This window comes from Gymnoscopelus microlampas, assembly GCF_963454915.1.
Source record: "Gymnoscopelus microlampas genome assembly, chromosome: 5".
NCBI lineage: Eukaryota > Metazoa > Chordata > Actinopteri > Myctophiformes > Myctophidae > Gymnoscopelus > Gymnoscopelus microlampas.
The window spans coordinates 45,777,240-45,790,392 of record NC_139942.1 but is presented as its reverse complement, the minus strand read 5'-3'; the positions used below and the strand labels follow the sequence as shown (position 1 = coordinate 45,790,392).

Below are 13,153 nucleotides of genomic sequence, written 5' to 3'. Positions count from 1 at the left end.
GTGTATACAGGGTATCTGCACATTTCTAAAGTTACAATTGAATGACTTGTAAGGCCTTTTTAATACTAAATTGGCCAAATAGTCAAATATTACGTAAGAAAGCTCACAACGCCTCGTAGCACGAGGCGTTGTGAGCTTGTAGTTCGGCTATTTTCACAATGTTTATCTGTGGAATCGAGTCAAACTAAATGTAATGCCTACAATTCCAATTGCTTGTCAGGGTGGGGGGCGTCCCAAGATTATTTTGGGGGGTCCCCAGTTCAAATATGATCATTTTAGGGGGTCGCTGCCTGAAAAGTTTGGGAACCCTTGATGTACAGTACAGTGTTCTTACCTTCTCTCCGTTGCCTCCTGGAGAACCAACACCACCTGGGGGTCCTTGTGCTCCCTGTGTATGAAACCCAGTCAAACAATAAGCTACAAGTCAGATATTCAAAGCATACATAATACCTCAGTGGTCGTACAACACAAGTCAATGTTATCTGTAACAGTGGCGTAGTAACTAGTGGACAAAATGGACAAAAACTAGTGGACAAAATGCTTATATTATATCATACACATAAAACATACATGACACTAAAGTTTAAATGTACAATGTAAGGGAAGGAAAGGAAAGTCGGGAGTGTGGATTTTGTTGCATAATATCAAAGCAAAATTAGCACTTACATCAGCTCCACTGGAACCCTGAGGGCCTCGGGGACCTGGGGGACCAGGAGGACCCTGTACGATGAAGAGACCGTTTTAATGTCAAAGTCAGGGTTGTTAGAATAAAAGCATGTTTTTGAAACATTAACTTTTAAGGCTGCATTACATTTCTTTCCCTAGATATTCTTTTCCTGTTTTAATTGGCTTATTATAATCTAATTTTAACCTCGTACAACCTGCTTTATGAAGCCACAGACTGCAGGGTGATAAATTCAAAGAGGTGTTTGAATCCAAACATTTCCTGTCACTTTGAAGATTACTGTATATACCAGCTAAAATATGTATCTGAATAACGATAGGTCCTCCGTAGAGTTCAAAAACACCAAATATGCATTATGCATGCACCATTGGCCAAAATGGTGAGAAAATTGGCCCTGATGAGTTGTATGTTTTCCAAATCGTCAACAATTTTCAAAATGTTTCAAAAATACCTAAAATAGATCAGAAATGTTTTGATATCAAGTGAAAAATAGTTAAAGCTTAAAATAAGGCTTAAGTGGTTAATGTCTATAACGAGGGTAGCTGCTTCTGTTGACACCTGAACAGGTTGTGTTCCCACTCACCATGGGGCCGACGTCACCGTTCTCTCCCTTCTCGCCTGGTGGGCCGGGCAGACCCTGAGAGAGAGAGAGAGAGAGAGAGAGAGAGAGCTCGTTAGAGCTCAGCAAACAACAAAAAGTGGTAATCTCAGGCAACACATCAAACTGCACATTAGAGGTGAACCCGCTGTGCCATAAATAACACTTCCACCACAAGGGCCGTCGTTGACGACGCGGCGTGCTGAGAGAATATGAGTTGCAGAGCGGAGGGAGGGGTTTGTGGGTGGGTGGGGTAGTGGGGATGGTGGTGGTGGGGGGGCTATAGTATGGAACGCATCACGGAGGAGAGAATCAATTACTGCGGGATGGGGGGATCCTGTCAGCGTAAACACACTATTAGTCAAAACGAACACCTATAGTAATTAAAAGGGAGGAGGTGGAGGCGAGGTGTAATCAGACTATGTAAATTACAGAGGTGGGGGCTCCATCCATCAGCAAGGGTGCAGTTTTTGGGGGCATGCAGTCGTGTGTGGCTGAAATACGGTTTTGAACACAACTTGAACAACAACTTCTTCAAGAATACTAAAGCCTGATTTTAGTCTGTGGTACGAAGGTGTCACGCACCAAGAATAGCAGATCTACATGCTCACAACTCATGAAACAATGCAACGTGATGTTAGCTTGTAGATCTGCTATTTTTGGCACACATCGCCGCCATACGACTGATTGCAAATTAAGTGATGTATACAAAATACAATCAGAAAGCTCCCACGTTATTGTGGTTTATTGTGTCCCAGCATAATTGCGGTTATTATTTGTCGGGTTACTCGCGCTCTACGGGGCGAGTTTAATCAATGGGTGGGCGTGAGACACCGGTTATGATAAGTTAGTGTGAAACCAAAACGACAGGCAGATCAGTCACAGTGGTTATATATGAGCAATTTCTGCCATTTTCTTGATTTACTATATGTCTAGGATGGGTGAGAGGGCTAATTTATAAATAAAAAATGAGCGAGGCAGGCACGTACGTAATAAAGTGTGTTGGCCGTATGAAGGGGAAGAAATTAATTGACCATCAAATCAATGTACAGTATGTGTATGAATAATGAAGGCCGGCTCGGTGGGCTGGTGTTGAAGTCATGTTATCTTGTTGGAACACGAGAACAGACAGGAAGAGATCATGTCTGTCTGAGGAAACATGGGCTTCTAACATACACACGCAAGTATACACGCATGCATGTATGTATGTATATGTGTGTGCACACATGCACGCATTCACACGCTAATCTAAAAAGGCTTGCGCGCGCGCACACACACACACACACACACACACACACACACGTTTGTATTACTATACTTGTGAGGACATCAACACTTTAGGACAGCCATGTTATGGATGCCATTAAAAAATTATAATTGCCATTTTTAACCGTAAGCCTAAAGCCGAAAAACAGCAGATCTACAAGCCCACAACGCGTCGCGCTGCGACGCGTTGTGAGCTTATAGATCAGCTATTTTTTCGGTGCATGACACTGGCGCGCAACTAAGTATAAATCATGTTGAACTCTAATTCCAATCCCTAAACCTAACCTCTAAGACACCTAAGTGTCTAATCCTGACCTGAATGTTTTTCTAATTGTAAACGTATCTCTAAAAAAGTTTTTTTTTTTAACTATACAACAACCATTTGTCTTGTGAGGACCAGGAAAACGGTCCTCACAATGTATATTTCTTCAAATTCTACTATACTTGGTCCTCGCAAGTATAATAATACAAACACACACACACACACACACACACACACACACACACACACACACACACACACACACACACACACACACACACACACACACACACACACACACACACACACACACACACACAGGACCTCTGAGGGGCCCTCTCCTCTGGCATTTAAATGAAAGGCATTAGAACTGAGCGGATCGATAAATGTTTGCTTATGCCTTGGCACTTCCGCGCACTAGCCTGGAGGCCCGACGACGCACCGCTGCAATCAAATCTGATATTTACCCTCCTCCGTGTCCACACTTTGACCTCTTAATCGGAAGAATTCACCACTCCCATGCATACCACTGCAAACAGACCCCTGTGCGACTTGTCGGAGGGCTTTCAAATCAGAGCTATTCCTTCCTGCGCTCGGTCAAAAATCATTAATGCCACAGATAATTGCATTGAAGAGCTGAGCTCGCACAGGCCGCTGCCATCTATTGAAGGGCAGTTCGACCAAACATAATTAAAAGACTGGAGACGGAGTGCATTATGCCCAATTAAAAGTCAATTGCACTTAATAACAACGTTATCTGGCCTCATTGACCACTGGGGGGGGCTTAGCTCTAATTTCATCCTCACTGAGTCGCCGGGATAAATGGATAATTGGCTGCAGGACATTTCAAAAGTGCGTGTCGGCTTCTGTATTCACTGCGACCGAAGCAAGTTTCTTCAATTTGAGCTTGTTTAGTTGAATTAACTTTGTCCTCAGCTTCTCCTCTCTGTGCCAACTGGCGGGGTGGGACGGTAGACTCTGTGGCAGATTCGGGGTTAGCGGTGCATTAACCCATTAAGACCTGGGACGCATCCGTTTCATTTTTTGATTTGAGCTTTGGCTATTTTTGAGAAATTGTGAAAATGTGTGCAAATCTTGGAATATATATTGTTTTAAAGCGAACATTTCAACTCAAATCTTTGCTTCTGGGGGTCCCTGGAACAGAATATTTTGAGATGGGGTCGGCGGCCAAATACATATAATTTTGGGGGTCCTTGACATGAAAAAGTTTGGGCATTACTGATATAGAAACATACGTTTTTCAGAAAACTGTTGGGATTGAGGAGACATGTAGAATCGGCTTCAGGTCTTAATGGGTTAAGAATACAATGCAAGAGGGTGTGTTTATCGGAGAAAAAAAAGAGAACATCACCTAAACACACGTCCGCCGTGCTCTTGTGAACATCTTTGTGAAGTAATTATAAGCAGTGTGTGTGGGAACTTTTTCTTTGAATGAGCTACCGGACGAACTCGGCTGCCGAGTATACCGTCACGACTTTCGGCAAAAGCATTATTATGGATCCCAGTGGACTTCTGGGCAGAGCCGCCGTGAGGCGTTATGGTCTGAGTGGTTGGGGGGGGGGGGGGGGGGGGGGGGGGGGGGGGGGCGAGGGAGAGAGCGAGGGTGAGGAGAGTACTTGTGCCAGTGGCATCACTCCTGGCAGCGGCAGTGTTTTGACCCCTGCGGTGAAACGCCTTCAGGAACTTGCTCTCTTGGAGGGATAATATACCGAGGAGCAAGTTCCTAATTACGCTGCTGGAGGGGCTATAAATAAATAAATAAAATGAAAAAAAACACGACAACCCTGACAGCAGCTTGTCTCTTATCCAGGGTCTGTGGGGTGAACGGTGGTGGTGGTGTGGGGGGTGTGTGGGGGGGGATCACTGCATGATCATGATAAAGTGTGACTGGAGGAGACCAACGGTGGGTTTCCTACCATTAACGCCGCGGCAAAATGCCAACATGCAAAAGCGCAAGCATTGGATTTGGATAGATCTCTTTTTTTTTACCCGTCTGTGCTTGGGGGGAGAGCAGCTGGAAGGAGGGGGGGGGGGCGGGGGGGTACGTATTATTAACATTATACCCCCTGGGGCGATGCAAACTGAGCATTATTCACAAAATACAGCTCCAGAATATAATAGCATGCTGCCTGAGTGAGTTATGCTCTTTAATGTAAATGATGAAGGAGAGATGGAATCTTACGCTGTAGCCTGGGCTAATGGGAGGAGCGGATGAAAGGGTGTGGGGGTGGGGGGGGGCTTTGACAGTCGGGAAGCAACACGCACGGCACGTCTACGGCTGTGTTTAACGTGATCCGATTGCAGAGCGTTGAGAAACACAGAAATAGATAGAGGGAGAGAGAGAGGGTGAGAGAGAGAGTGTGTGTGTGTATGTGTGTGTGTGTGTGTGTGTGTGTGTGTGTGTGTGTGTGTGTGTGTGTGTGTGTGTGTGTGTGTGTGCACACATGCGTGCGAGTGTGTGTGTGTGTGTGTGTGTGTGTGTGTGTGTGTGTGTGTGTGTGTGTGTGTGTGTGTGTGTGTGTGTGTGTGTGTGTGTGTGTGTGTGTGTACAAGCACGTGAAAGTGTGCTTGTGACATTTCGTAGGTTGATTAACCACTTAAACGCCAGCATCAGTATTGTGGGCAAAGCTTTTGCTGAAAATAACCGATCGACAATATCGGTTATTTTCAGCAAAAGCTTTCCCCACAATAACGTAAAACCGAAAAGACTCCGTGTGTGGATGTACAGTGTGTGTGTGTGTGTGTGTGTGTGTGTGTGTGTGTGTGTGTGTGTGTGTGTGTGTGTATCCATGTTTATTTGTGCTAGCGCATGTGTGTGAAGAGGGTACTGTATATACAGTATTGTGTAGATGTGCGTGTGAGCGAGTGTGTGTGTGTGTTTGTACTGTATGTGTGAGAAGGTGCACCCACACTGTACTGTACTACAGCAGCATCTTACCTGCAGTCCGATGGGTCCTGGCAGGCCGGGGAAACCTCGTGACCCCTCGTCTCCCTTCTGGCCAAACATGCCCTGCTGACCTCTGGGTCCCGACTCACCATCACTGCCCTGTGTGTGAGAGGTCAAAGGTCATAAGACAGAGACAACTGATGTCTCAGGAACCATGCAGTCGGTTCCACTAGCAGCTCTTCCCCCTCATCTGAAAAGATACCGCACTGTAAGCTGTAAGCATGAAATCACAAGCTGATATTGTATGTACAGTGAGTATACTGTACTTGAAAATCTCTGATCCCAGTTGACCACTTAACCGTGTTAAGTGGTCAGATGGGTGGCCCGCTTGGATGTTCAGAGCATGTTTATTTAAATGGTCAAACAATTGAGAGTGTTCTGGTCTGGATCAATCAAAATAACGTAGTAATACTTTAAGTTCCTATCTATCGGTATCACAATGAAAACTATTTTTCACGTTTTTAAAGAAAAAATAGAAAAAGAAAAAAAAAAAGATTATATTATCAGTAAAATCTTTGTGTTTTGCCAATTATTTTGGGTTGCCCACTTGCAATTTCCTCACGGGCCACCAGTGGGCCCCGGCCCATAGGTTGGGAATCGCTGCTATACAGTATATACAGCGAGCATACTCAGCGTTATGATTTTTGTCTGATGTTTGTTTTTGTGTCCATGTCACAATCCATGGGTCAAAAAAACATGGCATCGGCTGAACGAGTATAAGCTACAGGGAACGTAGCGGGGGAGGGGAGGGGAGGGGAGGGGAGGGGAGGGGAGGGGAGGGGAGGAAAGGACGGGAAATGTTGCTGACTGTATCTCGTGTTCCTCACAACAACAGAGGAGCACAAGACTACAGGATGACAGGGGGGGGGGGCAGAGGAGAGGAGAGGAGAGGAGAGGGGGTGTAATCGTGATTTTTTTATTGGTGGAAAGCTATTTTAATGATATCACGCACGCACACGGCGCACGCATGGCGCGCCCACACAACACGCACATTTTATTTTACTTATAATATATAAACTATAATAGTAGTCATGTATGTATAGGGCCCTTAATCTTTGTAAATCTTCTGAAGGAATGCCTTGAATTATAGGAGCTGAAACTAAACATTTGCTTTGACTAAGTATATTTCTCTTCTTCGACGGTGGCTGAGGCATTTTTGCATGTAATTTAGATAGGATACATACTGGCAGCATACCGGCTGTGTTGCTTACCATGTAGCCTGTAGAAGCAAGCATTTTACACACTCACTTGTAAACCTGTTATGCAAAGTAGCCATTTGGGTACTTGGCTGGGGCTCACGAATTGAGGGGGGACGCGTTCTAGAGTAGCGTGGTGGACACACGTGCACATCCGTACCGTACCTGTAAGTACGCGTGAAAAAATACTGACACCATGCTGTGGTGGTGGTGAGGAGAGGAGAGGGAGGCCATAGAATGAAGAGCTGACATTCTGGGGGAGTTTTCAGTTCAAACGCTTGTCAGCACTTGAAAGAGCACCAGGAGCTCCTGCCAAACAGGGACATTTTTAGTCAGCCCCCAGTGTGTAGCAGGGAGACTACCGCTCTGTGTTTGGGAGTTGGCAGGATTGAGGAAAAAAATATTTTAAAACCGGCTTGCTGGTTTATTAATAAAAGCTTCGGGAGGGAAAGCGGTCCCTGTCAAGAATTAATGGTTTTGTGATGTTAGTACACATAAAGCGAGGTCACCGGTATTTACAGTATACAAATGCTATTCAGTAGCATTACGGTTTAACATTAGCAAGTACCTCTTCAACAGGGGTCTTCAAGAGGGGGTCCTCAGGGTAACTACAGGGCGTCCGCAAAATATTTGTGTGATAGGGATTTTTATTTTACACTAACCACTATCATCCCTATTCTGAGGAGAACATTAGCTGAAAATAGCAGATCTACAAGCATACAGCGCCTCGCAGCGCGAGGCGTTGTATGCTTGTAGATCGGCTATTTTCGGCAAGGAGGTTTGGTGTAGGGGGAAAAAAGAGCAGACCAAGTACAGAGCCAACGGTCAAGTTGACAAAGTATTGAAGCTTTAAGTGGTTAAATGTCTGAAAACACATGAATACAAATGTAGTGGGGGTCCCTGCTTCATCCACCCCCTCAGCTAGTGGGGTCCTTGGCCTGAAAACACATTGAAGACCCCTGCAGGAACTCAAACACAGTCATGAAGGCATGAATGTTTGTCAGCAGACAGAACATTACATTACAGCACAACACGGCATGAACTCATGCGTTCTTCAGCTGGTGTGTGTTTAACCTAGTGGTGATGGATCTCATCATCAAAGCCCCTACATTCTGTAGCTCTGCAGAACGAATGGATGTTGAGGCCATAACGCCTAGGGGCGTTTAACACCACATGACTTATCCTGAAGCGGTAGTGAGTGAGATGCTATGTGCAGTATGGGGTTGGTGTATGGATTTTTGCTAGTTCTAGTGCAGGGGTGGGCAACTTTGATGATGGCGAGGGCCACTATATTTCCACACTCACTCCAGAGGGCCACATTGCATAATACTGACGGGCCATTCTATGTCACACAAAAGTAGCAAAAATAGCCGATCTACAAGGTTGAGCTTGTAGATCTGCTATTTTTGGATTGGAATCCAGATTTGTTTTGCTATGTTTTTATTGGAATCCTGAAAAGTAATATTTTTATTTAATTTCAAATGCATATAGTTATACTTATGTTAACTTTATGAACTTAAATACAAATACATTGGACATAAAAATACAATAGAATTTTAATACTAGTCATTAAGCTACTAATATAGACTGAAGTAATTAAAGTGGGTCATGTTTGCACGTTTGGAATTGTAACAGCTGAAATCAATAATATATCAGTATTCCGATATTAACCTGCAGGCCGCATTAAGTGAAAGTGGGGGCCGCATGTGAAACAAGCCCAAAAAAACGCAACCGGCAACTACCAATATTTCCAAGCAACTTCCCAGACATGGACATGGCAAAACGGGTACTCACAGCTGGACCGGGAGCTCCGACAGGGCCCTGAAGACCAGCTGGACCTGGAGGTCCCTGTAAACATGGAGGACAGGGACATATTCACAGTTAGAAACAAGGAAGCTCAGAAAGTTTGTGGATTTATGTTTGATGTGCTGTAGTCTGCATCTGTCACGGACAACAAATGTATCTCATAAAACTCCTGCGGCATACGGCTCGTGATTTATTCTGGTTCTAAGGAGATTCAGAAAATGGATTGGAATGGTACTTGACAAAAGAGAATATTTAACACCGTGGCCTCAGGCCTGCCGTCACTCCACCCCCTATCTATCTCCAAAATGGATTAAACATTTAAATGCATTTCTGTTTTTTTGGGGGGAGTGTGATCCAGAAAAGTATAGAACGGATGCTTCCATTCATAACAACAATGTGCTTCTGTGTCAAACATGGACGAGGAAGTGATCAATCCTTGTGGGTGTCACTGATGCTGTTTGCCAACTTGGAATAATTCTGAACTCCATGGACTGCATTGTATCCACACAGTACATACAGTATAAATAACTATCTATATATAGTTCACATACCACCATATCTGCCTGATTCACCAGGGCAGCACTCTGGTTAATATTCTATATTCTACATGAACCTTTCTTCAATGTGCCACTAGCAAATAACAACCTGTTTATTCTACATTTATTGTTATCAGGGGAAATCTGCGTCAAGTCCCAGTTAAGGAGTTGAGAAGGGTGCAAAAAAATGATAATAATAAGAACCCATAGGAACTTGCCATTTGAAAGAAAAGACAAAAAAAACACACATACTTGTTCACCCTTGTCTGCTTTGCTTCCCTTCTGTCCAGGCTCACCGACCTCACCCTGCAGAGCAACACACACACACACACACACACACACACACACACACACACACACACAACAGTTCACATCTTAAAACAACCCCAACCGATGTTTAGTCTTCAGTTCAAAATCATTAGATGTCACCTTGACCGTGATTGGCTCAGTAAATATTACTCTTGGAGAGTCTAATCCGATTGTCCCACAAAGATGTTGGGCAAGTGTTTGCAATTAATTGATTACTTGGCTCCGTGTATAACTTTGGCACCATCGCCGATGACATGACGTGATGAGGAGACGTGACCCGATTGAGTTGGAACACTTATGATGACAAAATGCTCAAAGAGACGCTAATCCCTGTTCAAGTGCATTAGATGCGGACACGCTGTTCTGAAAGTCTAGGAATTAAGACAATGCCAGCATAACGGCTACATGAAATCATTGCATTTGTTGATCTCATTTGCATTCTTGAGGTTTGTACTGTAAGTGGAAAGTGTGACATTTTGTAGAATGGAAATCCTGATGCTCTGCGGCTATGATCAAAGTATCAGTGAATTCATTAAGGATACAGGATAAAGATTACTTTTTCAGAAGGTGCTAATTACAGAGATGCCAATAGAACACCGAGTGCTTCTCTAGCAGGCAAGTCGCTCTAATGTTTCATTACACTTCACCAAATTAAGACGGGGTTCACTAATTGCCTCTCCATAAGGTAAAATAATGAATTCTCTAGAATACACATTAAACCACAGGATTCTGGTTAAGGGTGCAGCACAGCCACGCAAATGATCTACTATACCTTGTCACCGTCCTCTCCGGGTGGCCCTTGAGGGCCCGCGGGACCAGGTAAACCAACAGGGCCTTGGATGCCATCTCGACCAGCAGGACCCATGGGACCTTTCTCTCCCTAAAAACAAAGACACAACAAGCATGTTTTCATCTTTGGCTATCACAAAGACAGAGACTGAAGCAGGGAGAGGGACACAAAGAGAGAGAAGGCCAGTAAAGAAAGAGAGAAAGAGAGGGAATTGGTGAGAGACGCGTATATACTCACAGGTCCTCCTTTTTCACCAGCGGGGCCAGGGGGTCCCTGGGGTCCATTGCGTCCTGTCTGGCCAATGGGACCACCGGGTCCGGCAGGACCTCTCTCTCCGGGAGAACCCTGTTATCCAGGAACAAAGAACCATCAGACATGGTCTCCAAGCCAGTAGTTTAGATCACGAAAACTAAGACTACTAAACCGGGGCTGGCAAAACATGACTTTAATCCCTTAAGACCGGAAACACATCTCTGTCATTTTAGATGTCTTTGGCTATTCAAAAATAGCAGATATACAAGCTCATGAGCTTGTATATCTGCCATTTTCTTTTTTATCGTGAAAATTTGTGGAAATCTATGAAAATATATTTTTTGTAAAGCTAACATTTGTAAAATATTTTGTTCCAGGGACCTCCAGGTGCAAAGATTTGAGTTCCAAATGTTCTCTTTAAAAATATATATATTCAAAGATTTGCACAAATGTTCAAGATTTTTTGAAAATAGCAGATCTACAAGCTCATATAGTGCGGAACTCGGTGCCGCACTAATATGAGCTATATAGCAGATATATATGCTTGTATATCTGCTATTTTTGAATAGCCAAAAGAAAAATGAACACAGAAGCGTTCCCGGATTGAATGGGTTAAAGCTTACAATCCGGGACGTATTTTAACGAACACAATGTTATTTTAACCAAGCTGTATGGTAGAGTATGTTAATACAATATATACGTAGCACTAGTACATATATGCAGTGTTTGGAGGTGGTCCCCTATACTCCTTCACTGTAAAATGCATACACACATTATGCCTACTCATTGACCAGTAGTACTGCCCATGGCGCAGTATATAATAATATCTCCCCGGCCAAAACAAAGATGCCTTATTAGAAGAGTGGTAGAAATCTATAGTCTCTCATGCTGGAGAGACCCAGGTTCAAATCCTGGTTATAGGAGGACATGAAAGTTATGGATTGTAAAGCTTCAAAATGAAGATTCCGCGAAAGTGCAATAAAGATCTTTCTCTCACACTAGCTGTTTTTTGCACTTCATTTCTGTTCTGGGTATTTCAACCATGTCACGTCCTCGTTCCCACGCTGTCGAAACCTTTCGATCACAATTCTATGCGTGAGCTCTACTAGCCGATCAGATTATTTCAATTTGCAGTCAGCCAATCAGGCAATGGGCTCCTTTGTCACTGATATATCACTTGTCATTCTATCGAGGGCTGAGCAACCCACCTCCTACCCCAGCACCTCCTTGGTCTACATTGTCCAGGAGTTCAGTAGGAAGGAGGTTTCATCTGCACTAGTGGTGGGAAAAAAAACGTCCATTTCAGTGAACGAAGGATTTCGTTCACGTTCACGGCAATGATCTGTTCAAATGATTCGTTCAAATGATTCGTTCATGTCTAGTGAAAAACAACTCAACCACACCTCTGTCTGTCTGTCGCGGGAACGGCCCGCCCTCCCGTCCTGTGTACGGGGGGGGGGGGGGCATGAACAAAAGCGTGAACTTAACAGCTTCAGGAAGTGAACGGGTTCGTTCACATTCACGCCAAAGAACTAGTTCTTTTGAACAAATCGATCATGAACGACCCATTAATAATATGCACCACCACTAGACTCCATGGGGGGTTCTCTCTCTCTCCTAACGGAGTCTAATCGCCACAACTTTACTGAACTTTATTATCATTTCAATACATTTGTTTCGCTTCAACTTGATCTCCCTTTATTGAACTAAAGATTAGACCAAAACTTCAATGGAAACCATTGGAAGCCGTGCCTGCAGTGAGAGCAGCCTGTGTGGGGTGGGAACAGCAGGGTGGATATAAGAGAGAGTTCTGATCTAGAAATAGAATATGTGTGTTTGTTTTTGTGCTTCCCTTCTGGAAGTCTTTGTACTGACTTTCTTATTAACTTTGTGTGTACTGTGCCCAGGTGTGTGCTCCAGTCCTAGCTGTGCAGGGGGCCAAAATCATAGCAACCATCACTGTGTCCTTGAGGGGTGTAGCACTACTTTTAGAAGTGGGGGAGCGCATCTATACTGTGATTCAGATGCTGGCGTGAGATGCCACCTGGTCTGGTTCTTGACAAACAATGTCCTGTGTGACACACAACTCCAGACTGACCATGTTAGCCTGCCAACCTGCCTGCACAAGCACACGCACACACACACACACACACACACACACACACATCATTACACATGCACGCCCACATATGCACACAGTTACTCTGACTCAGTACTCAATACCCCCTCAAACATGCACACTCTCTCTCTCTCTCTCTCTCTCTCTCTCTCTCTCTCTCTCTCTCTCTCTCTCTCTCTCTCTCTCTCTCTCTCTCTCTCTCTCTCTCTCTCTCTCTCTCTCTCTCTCTCTCTCTCTCTCTCTCTCTCTCTCTCTCTCTCTTCGCTCTCCCTCCCTCCCTCCCTCTGGTTCTTGTTGATGGGATTGTACGCTGGCATCTACTCTAAATTAACTGGCCTGGTGGTCACTGATGCATGGGCGATGCTT

The 13,153-nt window shown here is 44.4% G+C and overlaps 1 protein-coding gene across 1 annotated transcript in view; it reads right to left on the bottom strand.

Moving 5' to 3' along the window:
* Positions 1-13,153, bottom strand: part of LOC311046099 (collagen alpha-1(XI) chain-like) — a 135,426-nt gene that overhangs the window by 24,125 nt on the left and 98,148 nt on the right. The window contains exons 42-49 of the mRNA XM_084058223.1: positions 10,654-10,761; positions 10,399-10,506; positions 9,570-9,623; positions 8,770-8,823; positions 5,771-5,878; positions 1,269-1,322; positions 667-720; positions 335-388 (exon numbers count right to left, since the gene is read on the bottom strand). Coding sequence (XP_083914349.1) covers positions 335-388; positions 667-720; positions 1,269-1,322; positions 5,771-5,878; positions 8,770-8,823; positions 9,570-9,623; positions 10,399-10,506; positions 10,654-10,761 — 594 coding nt within the window. The remainder of the gene's footprint in view (positions 1-334; positions 389-666; positions 721-1,268; positions 1,323-5,770; positions 5,879-8,769; positions 8,824-9,569; positions 9,624-10,398; positions 10,507-10,653; positions 10,762-13,153) is intronic.